The sequence below is a fragment of the Aythya marila genome (genome assembly GCF_965140915.1).
Source record: "Aythya marila genome assembly, chromosome: 11".
In the NCBI taxonomy this organism is placed as follows: Eukaryota; Metazoa; Chordata; class Aves; order Anseriformes; family Anatidae; genus Aythya; species Aythya marila.
The window spans coordinates 6,092,828-6,110,546 of NC_139052.1; the positions used below are offsets into that span (position 1 = coordinate 6,092,828).

General features: G+C 42.0%; 2 protein-coding genes across 2 annotated transcripts; one reads left to right on the forward strand and one right to left on the reverse strand.

Moving 5' to 3' along the window:
• Nucleotides 1-656: 656 nt before the first annotated feature.
• GCNT3 (glucosaminyl (N-acetyl) transferase 3, mucin type) lies at nt 657-2,058 on the forward strand (the record flags this gene model as incomplete). Its single annotated transcript, XM_082769573.1, has 1 exon — nt 657-2,058. Exon 1 carries the CDS (start codon nt 769-771, stop codon nt 2,056-2,058), a length of 1,290 nt encoding a protein of 429 aa, XP_082625699.1. The 5' UTR covers nt 657-768.
• Nucleotides 2,059-11,168: 9,110 nt separating this feature from the next.
• GTF2A2 (general transcription factor IIA subunit 2) lies at nt 11,169-16,278 on the reverse strand. Its single transcript, XM_082768753.1, has 5 exons — nt 16,248-16,278; nt 15,966-16,135; nt 15,409-15,513; nt 14,001-14,127; nt 11,169-12,333 (listed from the first exon to the last, which is right to left on the reverse strand). Exons 2-5 carry the CDS (start codon nt 16,035-16,037, stop codon nt 12,308-12,310), a joined length of 330 nt encoding a protein of 109 aa, XP_082624879.1. The 5' UTR covers nt 16,038-16,135; nt 16,248-16,278; the 3' UTR covers nt 11,169-12,307.
• Nucleotides 16,279-17,719: the final 1,441 nt, after the last annotated feature.

Sequence of the window (17,719 nt, forward strand, 5' to 3'; positions counted from 1 at the left end):
AATTGTTCATACTTAGCCAAGAGGTACATGGAAGTACACACAAAGATACACCAATATTCTCTTACTCCCTCATTAAAGTGGACACTTTGAGGACAATTTTTCATAAACCACGACCACTTTCTTCACCCTCTGCTCCCACTGTGGAAGCAGAACTTCCACTTTGCCAAGCTACCCAACTTCTTTTGCAGCAATCCTTCGCTAAAGCCCTGAATGCTCCAGATCAGCAGAAAGCATGCTGCAGCTGGGCTTCCAGACTACAGTGCTGTTGCTCTCATTCCCCTGACCTGTAAATTTGCATGATGTAAATTCTGGAAAAGCAGTATAGATCCAAACTCATCTACTAATGTCTTTTTTTTTTTTTTTTTTTTTTTAAAGTGTGTTGCACAGGATTGCAGTCTAGGGGGATTTTCCTTGCTTTGTACACTGGACAGGGGTAAGATAAAATATTTCCTTTTTATATACAGACATAAAAGATAGACAAGAACCTCCTGTACTGATAAAAACCAAACAGCTACGCAACAAGGAGGGAGGTGACTTCCTTTTATTCACCTGTGGTTACGCTGAGAACACCCAGCCACTACTTCACCCTTCCCAGGAACCCTGCACCCAGGCTGTCAGGTTACTCTGTACAGACGACGCTGACTGAACAACTGCACCTTCCAGCAAGTCCAGGAGGTGAGCCTGGGTGAGGCAAGGTGAGGCACAGGCTGGTGGCTGTGGCCGTGCAGCACATTGCCCCTGAGCCGCACGTGTTGGAGCGGCGGGGGCATGCAGCTGTGCAGGGGGAAGCTCCCAGCAGCACGGCGACGCGGCACGCTGCTGCTTGGCTCCCTGCTGCTGGTCATTGCCCTGGCACTGCGCGGTGTCACCCGGCCCTGCCGTGATGCCCACCCCCGCTGCCGTGACCACCTCCGCCAGGCTCTGGAGCTGCCCTCCAGACGAAGGATCAACTGCTCAGGGGTTGTCAGCGGGGACCAGCAGGCTATCCAGCAGGCACTCCTCAGCAACCTGGAGAATAGAAACAAAAGGGTACCCCTCACACCCGAAGTGTACCTGAACATGACGAAGGACTGCAGCAGCTTCAAGGAGACCCGGCGCTTTCTAGAGTTCCCGCTGAGTGAGGAGGAGGCCGCGTTCCCCATTGCCTACTCCATAGTTATCCACAACAAAATTGAGATGTTCGAGCGGCTCCTGCGGTCCATCTATGTGCCACAGAACGTCTACTGCGTCCATGTAGACAGCAAGTCCCCAGCCACCTTCCAGGAGGCTGTGAGGGCCATCGCCGCCTGCTTCCCCAACGTCTTTGTGGCCAGCCGCCTGGAGAGGGTGGTCTATGCCTCCTGGTCACGCCTGCAGGCTGACCTCAACTGCATGCAGGACCTGCTGCGGAGCCCCGTGCCGTGGCGCTATGTCCTCAACACCTGCGGCACCGACTTCCCCATCAAAACCAACGCGGAGATGGTCCGCGCCCTCCAGCTGCTGCAGGGGCAGAACAGCATGGAGTCCGAGAAGCCATCGTCCTACAAGCAGCTGCGCTGGAAGTACCACCACGAAGTGGGGGAGGCCATCTCACGGACGGCCACCGAGAAGCAGCCGTCGCCGCTCAGCTCGCCCATGTTCACGGGCAGCGCGTACGTGGCGGTGACGCGGGCCTTCGTGCAGCACATCTTCGAGGACCCCACGGTGCTGCGGTTCCTCGAGTGGGCCAAGGACACCTACAGCCCCGACGAGCACGTCTGGGCCACCCTCACCCGCATGCCTGGCGTGCCGGGCGCCCTGCCCCACAACGACAAGTTCGAGCTCTCGGACATGAACGCCCTGCCCCGCCTGGTCAAGTGGCAGGACCTGGAGGGCGACACCAGCAAGGGAGCGCCCTACCCGCCCTGCACCGGCCGCTACCAGCGCGCCGTCTGCATCTACGGGGCCGGGGACGTGCCCTGGATGCTCCGGCAGCACCACCTCTTGGCCAACAAATTCGACCCCCAGGTGGACGATGCCGCCATCCAGTGCCTCGAGGAGCACCTGCGACACAGGGCACTGCGCGCCGCGGGGCTCTGAGGGGAGCCCGGCCATGGCCCGCCCCGGCGGCGGGGGAGGAGCCGCGGGAGAAACCCCTGAGGAGAAACGGCGGAGCCCCGGGGTAAGCGGGGACCGGGGGGGGAATGGGGGGTGCTGGGCTGGGAGGGCGCAGCCCCCCCCCCCGCCTTTCCCCCTCCTCTGCCCGGGGGCGTCTCCTCGGGCAGGGCGCGCATCCCCGGCGGCTGCCCCCCGGCCGCCCCAGAGAAGCGGGGCCGGTGTTTTTCCCGTTCCCCATCCACTGACTGTTGGCAGAAGTGACGCCAGAGCACCTTTTTGTTTTAGAAAAGCACGGCCAGGTCACAGGCCAGGGTGACCCCGCGCCCCGGCACGAGCACAGGTGAAGCCACGCAATGGATTTTGTAAAGCTCCTAGCACCTGCCGCACCGCTCGGCTCAGCGTCAATTTGCTTTTGTTTCAGGCACTCTAGGGTTGTTTAACTGCTGTCAGTAGCTGCTGGCCACAAAAAAAAAAGGTTTGTCAATAAAATCAAACATACTGAAATAGGTGGCTTCCTAGTATTCTGTGTGCTGTATTCACCTGAGGAGGACTAACTGCTCCCAGGCAGAGCCATTAAACTATTAAACTATTTCATCGATCTGCAGCCCGCTTCTCCATCTGTAATACACGTGGAGGGACGCTCAAGTAGTTAACTGTGTGCTAACCTACATTTTCTAACATCTTCCTCTCTATCTGCCCTCCCAGAGAAGAGAATATTATAAGGAGTGCTCTCAGTAATGTAATTGCCACATCCAATAGTGTGTTGGGCCTTTTAGATGAACAAAACATCTGACTTACTCTTTTTTTCCTAAACCTTCTTTAAGTTGTAAGGTCTGTGAACTGTATTTCACCTGTGTGTACTTTATCCACCTCACATTAAAGCCGGCTACTTCCTGTGGATCCAACAGTGCTCTGCTACCTAAGGTGGTGAGGATTTAATAGAGTTTTGTTTATGCAATCAACAATTTTCCCTAGTAATTTTCTTATCAGTAAGCACTCTTACCTTTTAAATTCAAAGTCTCCCATGGAGAACAACCATGAACCAAAGAACATCTGAAGCAGTTCCACAGCTTGCTACAATAATGACTGAAACTACACAGTTATTTAAAACATTGATTTAAATAGGATGAGGAGATTAGATAACTGACCTGAAAAGGTGTGCCACTGCAGTTTGGTTGGACATTTTAAAATAAATTCCCTTGTAAATGCTGATTTTTAAAACAACACTGATTTCACAGCAATTGTTAAAGGTAAAACAACAAAAACAACTATCAGCTAGACAAGCTGCCAATTAAACAAATACCTAACCTATCATTGGGAATTTATTTACCCCAAAAGACTGAATGAAGCAATAGTATTACTGGTCCCACTAGGAAGCTTTTTTTCCAGGTACTGTAAATAGAAATCAGCTGCAATAGCGATTTAAGCTTTATGCTAATCTGTTAATAGCATGCAAAACTTAAAATGGTTTCAACAGCCAATTCAGCATTGAATAACAAATATTCACCTCTGCAGTACATTCATTTAGAACAGAACTTCTATGCTAACTCAGGGCACGAACTGAAGTTTCCCAACATGGCTGCTACTAAGCCATAGCTGCCGATTTTGATTTTGACAGTTGGAGCTCTTTCTTTTACTGTAGATTAATATATATTGACCTAACATGGTTAACTAATGCCATTGGCTCACTGGTGGGATTGGGATACGTTCACATTTCTAGGCTAAATCAGGCAGAGTGGGGTCAATGTGTTTGTAGTTGTGTGAAGTCTGTATGTTGTCTTTTTCCCTTGGACAACAGAAAACAAACATTCACAGTTGTGGAGAAAAAAAAAAGCAGTTCACTTGTCTATTCTAAGGAATTTTATCAAAACCAATCCCCTCCATCCATCAAACGTCTCTAAGAAAAACTAAATGTATTTCTCCAAGAACCTTCGGAGCACCTACAAAGAGTGAAAGGGTGCTTGGGGTAGGAGGGACCTCAGGCTGAAATAGTGACAGATTCCTAAGGAATCGACATCTGAAGTATTTTGCAAAGAAAGATTTATACTCACAGGTTACTTACAGATTCGTTACAGTAATTTTTATCCCTGTCAGTCTGTAAATATGTGTAACTTATTTGGTTTTCTTCTCTCAGAAATGCGAAGTATTGCTTGTACAGACTAAATAACAGAAGATGTTTTATTTATTGACAGAGACTGACCTGACCAAAAAAAAAACAAAAAACAAAAAACAAAAAAAAAAAAAAAAAAAAAAAAAACCACTTGAGATGGAGAGAGAGCAACAAGAACCTAGATTTGAAAAATACAAAATAAGCCACTTCAGATCAGTTCCACAGTAAGTCTCTTGGCAGAGTCACAATAACTTCTCTTTTAATCACAGAATCACAGAATTTCTAGGTTGGAAGAGACCTCAAGATCATCGAGTCCAACCTCTGACCTAACGCTAACAATCCCCACTAAACCATATCCCTAAGCTCCACATCTAAACCTCTTTTGAAGACTTCCAGGGATGGTGACTCCACCACTTCCCTGGGCAGCCTGTTCCAATGTCTAACAACCCTTTCAGTGAAGAAGTTCTTCCTAACATCCAACCTAAAACTCCCCTGGCTCAACTTTAGCCCATTCCCCCTCGTCCTGTCACCAGGCACGTGGGAGAACAGACCAACCCCCACCTCGCTACAGCCTCCTTTAAGGTACCTGTAGAGAGCGATAAGGTCGCCCCTGAGCCTCCTCTTCTCCAGGCTGAACAAGCCCAGCTCCCCCAGCCGCTCCTCGTAGGACTTGTTCTCCAGACCCCTCACCAGCTTTGTCGCCCTTCTCTGGACCCGCTCAAGCACCTCGATGTCCTTCTTGTAGCGAGGGGCCCAAAACTGAACACAGTACTCGAGGTGCGGCCTCACCAGAGCCGAGTACAGGGGGACGATCACTTCCCTAGCCCTGCTGGTCACACTGTTTCTTATGCAAGCCAGGATGCTGTTGGCCTTCTTACGTTAATGTTAATGTTATCTTAATGTTACTTATTACAATCTATGTTCTTCCTGGTTAGAACGGGAAACAGATAATTTAACATTTGTCAACAATTGAAAGAGCTTGCCCATTAAATACGAAGGCCTAAGTGGAACCAGCATATATACGGAAGTTTTACCTCTTCTCAGGGAACTAGTCAAGCCACATACACAAAATATTTTTGTGCTGTAAACATACACCTATTACATCATAAAAGCAATGCCTTACAGAGTAACAAAAATGAATGAAAGGTAATTACATCAAAAGGGTTTTAAAGTATATTTAGCCTTTAAATACAGTCCATCTGCCCAACCCACCAAAAAGTTTGGGTTTTATTTAAACATGTCTAACTTGAAAAGTTGGTTCCCATGAATTTCTAACTCATTCTTTTCTATTTCTATTGTGAGGCTTTGCTCCCAAGCCTTTATTTATGGCTTATGCCATAATATTTTGAGGCAATTGACTGTCATTGGTGTGTTTGGTCAGTTAGACAGAAACAGGGGTGGAAACAGTGAGTAGCTGGACTCTCATTTGACACCTCATGGGCTGTATGGAGTCTCTGACAAAATATTTATTTTTCCAACATGATTATACTATTTTACCATCACCAACAGCATTCAGAATTTTGGATTACTCACAATTTATCTCAGATAATTTGGTTCCAAAAACAAAGGCATATCTTGTGCAAATTTATTTTCAACTCACCCTTCTCCTTTCAGTAGTGACCTAATTTCTTCTGGAGGAACATGAGGCTACTCCCAAATACAGAACTTGTACTAAGATAATAAGATTCTGACAGAGGAATGTTCACAGCATTTCCTTTTCCAAAGACATTAGAAATGTCATATTTATGAGTTCAGTCATATGTCAAAGCAGTGATACAGGAAAAAAAATGATTTATATGTCTCCTTATCATTACAAATGACAATAAAAAATATCACTCAACACCCATATGGAACTGTGTATTCTGGAGATCTTGAAGTATCTCAGAAATAAAATAAATAGCATCATGGAATATCAGTGATGGGGTACAAAGAAATGATGCATCTTGGCAAGATTAGTTGCAGAACCAAAAAAAGAATAAACTTGAAATAGAGTAGGACAAACCCTAGCCCAAAGTAGTAGTGGCATATCCAGAATACAGGTCTGTCTTTAAAAAAAATAGGTTAAATGCCATATGAACTTAATCAATAAAATCCTTGGCTATCTAAATTAGAAATATAATCATATCAGAAATAGTACTGTTAACTTGGTCTAGTTAGAGTATGAAACATCTACTTACGACGCGTCTGTTGGTAACTAACAACCTGATTTTTAAATAAACCACCAGTTGTTTAAGGAGGAAGTATGTTGCAAATTGCCATTTGCCTTTCAAGATACTCACAGGAGGAAGGTGAAACTGTAATTCTGATGTCTAGTAACAGATGTATTCTTTTTATACTCACCTGGTATTAACCCAAGTTTTTTGTCACTTTCTTTTTACAAGAACAACCTAAATGTGAACTAAAACTGGCGTAATACATATTTAAACAGAAGGTCCGTAAACAGCTCTTCTTAACTATATTCAGGAGGGTCTACTTCCTTCTTGCTTTGCATTTCTTTCATATTTTATATGGTCTTCTCTTAAGCGTTCTGTAACAAAGAAATGGGTCAATGGAAATAAATTCAGAGTAGAACAGGTAATAAATTCTGAAGAAAAAAAATAGAAGCAAACACGACCTATAGAAGCAAAATATTGGTAAAATATTTTCTATTGTAAATAAAGTTGATTCAGCCATTGATTACTATACCATAATATGTCTAATTTATACAGTAGATTTGTCTCTGAGCAAAGCTATTTTCCTAATGAAGGATTCCCTCTAAATCATTGAGGCTGAAGTCCAGATCTCCCAGTACTGTCTTACTGAAGTTAACATGTTCTTTACCATACTCCTACTTGTCTTCTTTTTTTTTTTTTTTTCCCTAAACATTTCCTCCAGGAACTTTTAGAGCACTGAAAACCAAAACCAAGTCACTAGGACTGTAACTGAAATATTACTTCCTGTGCCACTGAGGATCCTCAAAAGCAAATATCCATGTATTGGCCGTACCTCTTATCTACTTCATTGTACCTAATAGTCATTGTGTCACATTATAAAATGACCCTGACTAAACTTGTCTTCTTGAAATTTGTCATAAATCCTTCCTGCTCAGTACTTACTGTTCTTCCTTGATTTGTCTTTCATAACATCCCTGACTGAGTAAACAGCTTGCTTTAGCTAACATCCGGTTTTATGCACTTTAGAAATTAACATAATCCCTTTTTCTCATAGAAGCCGTGCTTACACAGGCAGTGACCCATAGCCACTTCTGTTTATGGATTTATTTCCTTTTTCTCACTTTTTTTTTCTTTGTTTCTTTCTAAATAAAAACATCCACTGGAGCTCAAGGTCAAGATGCAAAGGTATCTTTTGCTTTTTCTCCACTAGGTGGAAGTCACTGTAACCTTTATAAAATAAATTGACAAAAAACAACAAATAAGCAAACAAATCTGTAACAACAGGATGAACCGAACAGGTAGCAGCAAGCAAACCGATGCTGTAGCCGGTGAGATAGTTTGTCTTCCACTGGACATTAAGATAGCTTAGTACAACAAATGTTCAGTTAATACTTTAAGGTAAAGGTTCAACCAATCTCCTGAGATCACAAAGCACATCAATCATATGAACATGGAGGGATTAGCAGAAATTCAAACACAGGAAACAGCAAACGGCCAGGAAGGTATGAAGAAGAGTACAGTAATAAAAAGCAGGAAGAATACTGGCACCAAAGCCCTTTACCTTCTCTTTGTCCCACTCTCCATCAGTGAACTGAAATAGCCTCCACAGAAACAGCAGATCAGGGGCCTGGACAAACACCATCCCAGAAATGTGGTTAGAGCTGAGAACTGTGCTGCCAAGCCAGTGTCAGAGCTTGTCTTGGCATCTGTGAGGTTCAGCAAGAATTAACTCCTCCAGGGGCATAGGCAAGTTTCTCTTCTGCAGTGAGCAGGCAGCAGTCTTTATGCCAGACAAGTACTCTTTAAGGCATTCGTGGAGCAATTCAGAAAATCAAAAAGGTTATTTTCAAGAATTATTTATGCCTCAGTATGCCTCAGCTATTTTCTAAAGAGATAGCAGAGTTAACAGGGTAAATAGCTTATGCTGCTTGGGGAGTTCAAGAAAATTAGATAGCCTACAAAAAGGGGGCGGGAGGTGTATACACTTATGCATGTTCTTTCATCACATACACAAAATCAATACTAACATCTACAGCTTTCAAAAGTAAATTCACTAAACAGACACACCAAAGAGTGGCAGCTGGAGCTCTTGCACTGTAACATAACCATGCAAGGAACAAGGGTGCCAAATGCTTCTCCACTGCATATGCAGATTACCTTTTGGCTCTCAAGGAAAACAGCCCGCAAGAGTGAACTACAGGCTTGATTACAAAAAGCTGAAGTATTCAGTAGTCTGTATGCATCCAGATTTGATCCATGTCACAGAAATGTCCCACAGATGCAAGAACATCAGATACCTGCATTACCTAATGGTGCACTATCATGAAGCAAAAATATGAGGATTATGTAAGTTAATTTTAGGAACAGTAAGTATTCGAGCTTAAAAAAAAACCTATTTTTGCAAGCTAAATTCAGAATACTTGGAAACCAAGGATTCCACCATGAGAGTGGAAAACAAGTGGTTTTCAGAACAGCTTGATGCATTTGCAGTAACCAGAACTATCCTATGTCATCAGACAATTGTAAACAGAGATACCAAAACAGAATCCACATGTCAAAGAAAGCTTCTAATACCACTGATAACAGGCCAGGCAGCAAAAATATAAGCATCAAGGTACATTTGCCTTTCCTTCCTTCAGTTTTGGTTTGGTAACTTCTCTTTTCCTGGCTTTTTGTACAAAAGTGCCTTCAGACTTCCAGCTGCAGAGAGGAAAGGAGTGTCTTAGGTTATAGAAGCACATGCTTGTTTGTCCATTTGTTCCCCCTCGTTTGTATGCTGTTTCATCTAAAATGTTCCCTTGCTCCCAATTTGTGTATACTTTCTATCTTTTCACACAGATTCTCGCAGCGCACAGTCCCTTCTTTATCACTGTGCCAGAAACAGATTCTTTCTTGTCCCCAGTCACTCCAGTTCCTCCAAAATCTTTCAAGTTTGTTGTGTATTTCCTTTAAAACTACATTACTATTAGCAAAAGGAAAAATCTCAGTTTGGAAGCATCTGTAACAACATATTTTTAATCTGTGTTGTTTTGCCACTCAGTTAACTCAGGTGAAACACCAGGCTAATTAAGAACATCAGTTGCACTTAAGCATTGGCACATTTTTCCACTGCAGAAAAACTTGAGTGTTTTAAGTACAGTGCATTTAAATTCAGTTCAGAATACTCATCTCCTTTTCAAATGTTTCCTTAGGCAAGGCAACATTCAAATCTCAGTATTCAAGTGAATGGGAACCACCAGATAAGTGGGGTATACTGTTCAGAGTCTTACTGTTATGTATCACTACAGAGGATACCAAATCACCTTATCCTTCTCCAAAGAACCACGTCTAGATCTCTTGTGAAACTCTTGCCTCTTCTTGTATCCTGTTTTTAAAAAAAAGTCAGTAAAATCGTCCTGAATTTATGAACTTTATCATTCCTGTTCCTGCTCACATTGATTTGAATGTCAACAGTTACTAAGTAGCAGACATCTTTGCCATCAAAATTATTTCTCCTTTTTGGTATGCCATTTTTCATAGCATATATAGAGACATTAAACAATTTGCTTTTGCAGTTACATATTTCCGTTCAGCTAGCAGCTAAAGTAGCACTAAGCATGGGAGCGCTCACGGAGCAGTATTAGTGTTGAAAGGCAAGAGAAATCAGATGGAGTAGTATGAAGGAAATGCAGACAAATTTATTCCATACAAAAAAATCACATCAGTGTAACACTGCTTCTCTATTAAATTTGTTTTTAATGAAAAAATACTAATACATATGCTAATGCAGACTTAATTGGAACTAAAGCTGATGTATATTTATTTGTACTAGGAGGGAGGCTACCAAGTCTTGGAGATTGAAAAGTTTCTGTCCAGAGACAGGAAGACCGCAGGGTTGAAGGTAGGAACAGCAAACACATTCAAGAAGGATGAAATTCATTTTCCAGATGATTATTACAGGAGGGAAGACAAACAAACAAACAAAACAGTTAAACCTAGAAGATTGAGTATGATGGAGAAAAAAACAGAAAACCATACCTTTACATCCTTTGAGATAGATGTAATTACCTCAGCACAGCCTGTACTGCCCAAATAAGAGCAGTAGTTTGTTCTTTTGGTTTCAAAATCAGTTACTTACCAATTTGCAGCTCACAGAAGACATTCAGCAGAGATACAAGACAAAAAATTAGTCACAAACATAATACTTGGAGCAGTCTACTAAGTAAGTCCGTGAAATCTTTTCTCACTTGACAAGAAAAATCTCTTGCCTATAGAAGAGATTGCAGGTCTGGAGCATGGAGGATCCTTGTTTTCCCCCAATGATCATCACTTTTGATCAAGAACACTAAATTGCATGTTTTAAACACCTCCTAAATGTCATTTCCAGGTCACAGTGGGATAAGACAGGGGTTGCCACAGAGGCAACAGTTTCAAAACTAGCCTAGATTGCCTTAGCTGTACCTCAGGGAAAAATCAATCAGGGAAGGCAGCTTTCAGTCAAATGTTTGCTTCTCATTTCTGCTAATAGAAATAGAGAATTTAAAGTTTTCACTTAATGCCATATGGTTGAACATGGCATTAAGGCAGGTGAGCTGCTAGGCACAGTTTTAATATGTTCAGAAGATGTTAAAAGAGGGAAGCAGACATTATCCCAGCCCCTCCCCCCCCCCCCCCCCGAAAAAAAAAAAAAAAAAAAAAAAAAAGCATCCTTTGATGACCAAAGACAGGATTTAGAGATCTATAATAGACTGGAAAAATGTTAAAGGAAATACTAAAACTTTATTAGTTTAATTAACAGACTCAGCCACTGACATATGAAGGAATAATTCAACATACAAATTATGCTTCAGTTTTGGCACAAAGATTTAGACTGATCTGAAAAAAATAATTAACTCTGTGACTTTTTCTTTTTTTTTCTTTCCTTTTTTTTTTTTTTTTTAATAATTCCCAATTTCTAATAATCTGTAAGTAGTCTACTGTCAAAAATAAACGAATTTGACACAGTCGAAACAGCCAGCATTCCTACAACCACACTGGGACATGCTGTTAAGTCAGACATAGAAGCTGTATGTTACATTCATACTTCTAGTGCAGTAACTGTTTTAAGGGTCTCTTGATTGGAGTTACTTAATGGCATATTTAAATCTAAAGAACACAGTTATCCATTTGAAATCTTTAATCTCATAGCTCAACTCTTGTTGAAATCCTGATTGCCACGTGCTCAATTAAATGTATTCCACATACGAATCTATTAGATAAACATGAAAATAAGCAGCACTAGCATCTGTTGAGAATGTAGTGCGATCTTAACAGTCTTTGACTCATGAGCTGTGCAATAATATTTTAATATTCACATTAGTGTATTATTAGCATACTGTACCATGATATTTACAGATACCTATTATCTAATAATAGATAGCTGATAGCTATTACCTATTTATGGATATAAAGATGCAGTAAAAAACAGACAAGTATACTGACCAGCATGAGCTGCTAAGTTTTTGTTGATGTCCTCTAGCATTATTTTTAAACTGCCATTTCTTGCAGTCCTAGTCAATGCAACCATATTCAGATCAAAACCATGGAACTGAAAGCCTTTTACATTTGCAACATTACTCAAAACACATTTAGACAATATTGGGAGAACATATTACTGTTTGTTCCTACACAAAGCTTTCCAATGATCACTCATTCATTCACAAGTTTTTAAATAAAAGTTTATTAGAGAAATTACTTTGAACAAAAAAAGGCAACAGTATCTGTTGTAATTTTTTTAAAAAAAGTAACATTGTGTTCTTCATGCCCCATGTGGTGAACTGAAGAAATGCTACAGGTATTTCTTCCACTGTTGTTCTGTGATGCTTTCTTAGTATGGATTAACTCACATTTGCATCACAAGAATCAAGTATGAATACAGTCCCTTCCCATGCTTCTCTCCAGAAAGTGCTGCATATTAACAGAAAATATTGCAGGCAAACCACAGTTCTATTCATTCGGCAGTATTGGAACCAGTGTCTGGAAATGAAAAAAAGAAAGCGTGAGCTATACATACCCACACTAGAGAGTTAAGCTAAAGAGAACCAGTACTATTCTCTTAATACCTTCCCCAAGCTCAACAGCATCCCCCAAGCATTTTAGAACAGAACATGCTCTGTACCTAAGTAGTTCCCTCCACTGTTATCAATGTGAGGCATGAACTACTTGTGCTCTTTCACTTCATTTAGCAACATTGAAAAGAGCCAGTGCAAAACTTCAAGGTTGTGCACACACATCACTTGCTATTACGGCACCAAAAATCCAAGCAGCTTTGCTGTAACTCGGAGCGATATACACTTTACTGCAGTCACAAGCACATCTTGCTAAGTCACGTGATCTACTGAAGAGAAAACTTTTAGCACATCCTATAACATAAGCTCCTATAGAGTGTGTGCTACTGTGTATGTCTTACGCATTTTTAAATGTGAGAATCAATATGACCTTCATTAAAACAACTGAGAGCAATTCTCTGTTCCGAACTTTTGTCAGAAGCACCAATTGACACCAACGCAATTTCTGGTATTACTACCAGTACTGCTTTCTTGTTCTTAGTGCTATAGCAAAAAGAATACTTATCTTTGGGTATAGGGAAAGACAAGTCAATGTCTACTACAATGTTTCTTTAGCAAGTCAACTCTTTGTGTAAAAATGGCTGAAATTGTAATAGCAGCTTTAAATCATCCAGTTCTTTAAATCTTATCTGCATCCTTCAGCGTGTGAACATTATTAACAAACTGAAAATAAGGTTTTCTCTACTAGCTAGAGTGAGCACACAAAAATAAACAGAGTATGATTGTATGCTTGCCTAATACCAGAAGCTGAGAAAACAAATTCTGTCAGCTGTTTAGAACTACAAGGATCCAAGAAGCCACGAGGAACTTGTGTCAGAAGTCTAGGGTATGCTTAACTGAAGTCTTTTCCATTCTCAAATCTTCCTTTTAGCATCCCTGCATTCCTCCCCGTGAAACAACCTGCACCTTTTCACACATCATTAGTAACATTCTGCCACATTGATGGTTAAAAGTTATAAGGCAGCTTGCCACAAAAGTCACTAAATGATTTTTTTTCAGTAAAGAATTTCAAGGAACATTGACAAAAAGTAACGTTGTCAAGCAGGTACGGAACAAAGTCCTATAAGCAGCGTACATGCAGTAAGCCTGTTGAGCAATACATGTTATCTAGTTTGATCTGCAGTGCCAGCCTAAGCTTTTCTTGTGCTTGGGTCCCCCAGTATCAAATCCAGCAACCAATCGCTTCAACACTTTGCTCAGACAACTGCTTGCTCAGACTCATGAAGCAGTCTTTGATTCAAATAAAATACGGTGCTGTTCCAACAAACAGGTTAATACTACAGAAATCATCACACGGGAATTCAAACTGGATTACTTCTGACTTTGTAACTGCTGTAGTGGTAGTAGTTCAACAACAGATGTCCAGCAGTCTCACACATTCCTATTTCAGTGTTTGGCCATAAGAGAAGCATTCAGCTTGCTTTTGTTTTGTTTTGCATTATGTGTAAAAGGGAGTTCAGAGCCCTACTTCTTGTCTGAAAATACAGTCTTGCCTTAATTGGGCATTTGGTCAAATCTTTCTATAAACAATCAAGTCTTGTGTCTCAGCTTAATTATATCATAGTCCATACTTACTTTTTCCATCACATGCTACAATTTTCACTTTATCCACTTTCACAAGTTCAGTGACCTCCCTAAACTCAACATCATTCAGTACAAATGTCCACACGTTGTCACAGAACCTGTATGTATTCAGAGACCCCTTTAAAAAGACAAGAGACATTTTCTATAGGAAGCATACCAAAAATATAAGAAAATATGATGTTTACTGTTTACAGAACTACATACCTTCTAGAGCTATAAATCAGTTAACCATAAAGCCAAGGGTCAACATGAATGCATGCAAACATAGCAAACAACCAATTGAGGAAAACTGTAGTTTAAATGCCCTCCAGTGGCCGAAGTTTTCAAGACCACATCGTGATGTTACATGTATGCAAAGGGAAGCTTCATAAGCATGCTAAGAAGGCTTGTACCTTTTTTAATGTGTATAAAGGATCTGCATAACTTACTTCAGTATCAGAAAAAATTTTTTTTTAAATATGGGATATAAAAAAAAAATCAGTAACAGCAGTGATCATAACAACATGCAAATTCTGCAACTGTAAATAAAAAAATAATGACAAAATGTAGGTATGTGGCATAAAGGGGTATCACCCTATATTCTATAAATTACTGTATTTGTTGATATGCACACCTTCTAGCCTTCATTTTCCCCTATTTTAAATTGACTCTCTTGGAACTTAAGTTACACGTAAAATTTTTAGTTCTCTACTTAACGCATCCTTAACACTTTTCTACACCGCATTACGTATACAAAAAAGTATACAAGGAGAAAAAATCTCGAACATGTGTACATGGAAAAATAATTTAAAATCCTAAAAGAACACTTTGTTACTATATTCTGCATAGACTGCAGAAGTATTAGGACAACAGTATTTTCTTGAAACTGCAATCAAATTGACATATAACAATTTGCTGGCTATCTGATGTTAATTAGGGTGGGTGGCTGAAAAAAAAACAACACTTATTTTTCTGCGACATTCACAGAATACAGATGCAAAATCATTCAGTGATTTGCATAAGAGTAAATCTACAACTCTTTTCATATCAGAGCTCTGGGTGAAAATCTGGCTTTATCCCACTTGCAAGGTACAACTGAGAGAAGCAAAAGTCTCTCCATTTACAAGACACTGAGGATGGCAAATGCTACCCATCAAAGCATTTCCCTCTTCTCCTTCCTTCATTTTCATCTGACCAAATCTCTGCTTTTGATTTTTGCATTCCTCCAAAACTTTCCTGGTTCAACAATAAGAGGATAAGCTTTACGATCACATATACAACATGTGTGCAGGTTGTCATATTTCAGAGTCAAAAAGAACCTTTGTAAGTTTCCACTCAGAGCACAAAGTTTTTCCCGATGTTCTGCATTACCATGCAATTGCTGCGGCTCACCAAGGACTTTGATGTGGAGTTACCTTACCCTGAAATTGACTCTGTTCCGGACTCGTTGTGCCAGTGCTGAATTGATAGCTTTATCAAACTGAAGTAGCACCTGAAGAGCCAGCTGAGGAGTGATTTGCTGTGACTGAAGCAGTTTAAAAAAAAAAAAAAGTTTTGAGTTGTTTCAAAGTTAACTCAAAAAACGCACTAAAAGTTAAAAACGTCACTACAAAGTTTACATGAAGCAGTTCTCTGGAAGAACGCTTTACAGAAATATTACGCTCTTGTATTTATTTTCCCACGTTAACTTTGGAAGCAAGGCGCTAAGAGATTTGTGCTGTACAAAGACCCCGACGGAGGAATAACCATCGGAAACGAGCGTCAGAGCAGCAAACGGACTGCGGCGCTCTGGGTTCAGCTGGCTGCCCGTTTACTGGGCCGAGCGACCGGGGACAATGCTGCTTGAAAAACACACACAGGCCAGACAGACAGACAGACAGACGCTTTCCTTTGTCTGGAGCGCTAGGCTGAAGCCCTCCCCTGTGCCCCGCCGGTAACCCGCCCAGCCCGGCCCCGGGCCTGCCGCAGCCCCCGCACCTGTATGAGCTCGTCCAGGCTCTCCTGCAGGCTGTTGCCCAGCGTGGTGTTGCGGTACAGCTGGTACGCCATGCTTCGCTCCGGCGGGCGGGACGCGCTGCTGCTCAGCCACGGCTCCGGGCGCCCGCTGCGGCCTCGCTCTCATCAAAAAGCCCCGAGGGGAAGCGCACCTGGAAAACACAGCGCGGCCTCACTGCGCCGCACGGGGCCCGGCGCCGCCACCGCCGCCGCCACCGCGTCCCCTCCGGGCCCCCCGCGCCCCCCGCACGGCCCCGGCCTCACCCGCCCCAGCGGCCGGAGCAGCAGCGGCGCGGCCCGGAAGCGGAAGGCTGAGGGAGGAGCGCGGCGCCGGGGCTGGGGAGGGGAGGGAAGGGGAGAGGCGGCTGAGGGGGCTGAGGCGGGGAAGCGCCACAGGGACGTCAGTGGGAAAGGGAAGGGTGGTGCAGAAGAGGCAGGGGAAGAGCCGCGCACTTGCAATACCAACACAGCTCCAACGAGTGCACATGTCAGGTATTTAAGCCAGTTACAACGTCTGTGGTTCATAAACTGCTTTATTTATAAACTGTCGGCATGACTGCTGCGGGTCCATTTCGTTAAAAAACACAACTTTCCTGTTGCATACAGAGTGGAGTTTATTAACAGACAGCATTCAGCCCTTCTATTTACCATCCAGCTTGTAGAGCGCCCCCCTACAGCAGGGCATTTTATTCCCCCCCCAAAAAATGCTTGGAGAGGACAAAGTAACTACAGAAGCACGGGGAAATTAAGCATCCATCTTCCAGCAGCACATTTTGGGACTACTAACTCTGACCCTTAACATCAAAAAACACTAGCCCTGAGCAGGGGCTTCACAACTGCACTTTTGTCCTGTCAGCTCAATACAGGGAACAACTGGTGACAGAAGAAAGTATAGTTCAACTTAATTCTGAAGTTAGGAAACCTGCAAGATTTGTCCTTCAGAAAATACTTAAGTATTCCTTATGTTTCAGAATGCTGTTGCCTAAAATCAGGTATCCTTGAAAAGTATCATTAAAGCATGCTTGTTCAAATACCTCCAACGACCAGGCTGTGAAAGAAATCCTCTAGAGAATGACCGGCATCCATGAGGACTGAGTAAGAATCTTCTCCCAAACCCTTACAAAACTTCCACTGTTAAGGAAAAAAAAAAAAAAAAAAAAAAAAAAAAAAAAAAAAAAAAAAAGGGCAAGCTATTCACCCTCTCCCTGTTCTTCATTTGAAATTTTTGAGGGAGACTGGAATGATTCAACTAAGTGTCACCTCCAAAGACAGCAGCTTGTGCTAAGAGCTGTGCATAAGCCACCTTTCTACATACTGTACAAGTCTATAGAATATATAGGTGGACACTGAAAGAAATACACCTTTCAGCAAGAAGCTTAATACTCTATGACAGATTCAGTCCTACTCAACCTATTCAGTGCACTTTTTTTTTTTCTTTTTTCTTTTTTTTTTAAGATCTACGTTTTTTTCAGTGGATGACAATGAGGCTGTAACACACGACTAGGCACTGGTGCCCTCTCCTCCTTATGAAAGAGTGAGGTAATTTCATAAAAGATTCCATCACCACCACCATTTAATCTAACTTTGAAGTCTGGCAAATTTACCATTGAAAGGTTCTAATATATCACTGCAGCATTTAAATGTATGAGACTTGCCAAAACATGCTAATGCATACCAGGCTATATACTAGTTGTGTGCAGTTTAGAATCTAACTACTGTTTTTCACTACACAGCTC

Coding starts and splice junctions, on each gene's coding strand:
- GTF2A2 (XM_082768753.1), bottom strand. CDS start 16,037: ATGGCGTACCAGCTGTACCGCAACACCACGCTGGGCAACAGCCTGCAG. Junction 14,128..15,408: donor GGAACAGAGTCAATTTCAGG/GTAAGGTAACTC, acceptor GTCTTTTTAAAG/GGGTCTCTGAATACATACAG. Junction 12,334..14,000: donor TGTAGCATGTGATGGAAAAA/GTAAGTATGGAC, acceptor TTTCATTTCCAG/ACACTGGTTCCAATACTGCC.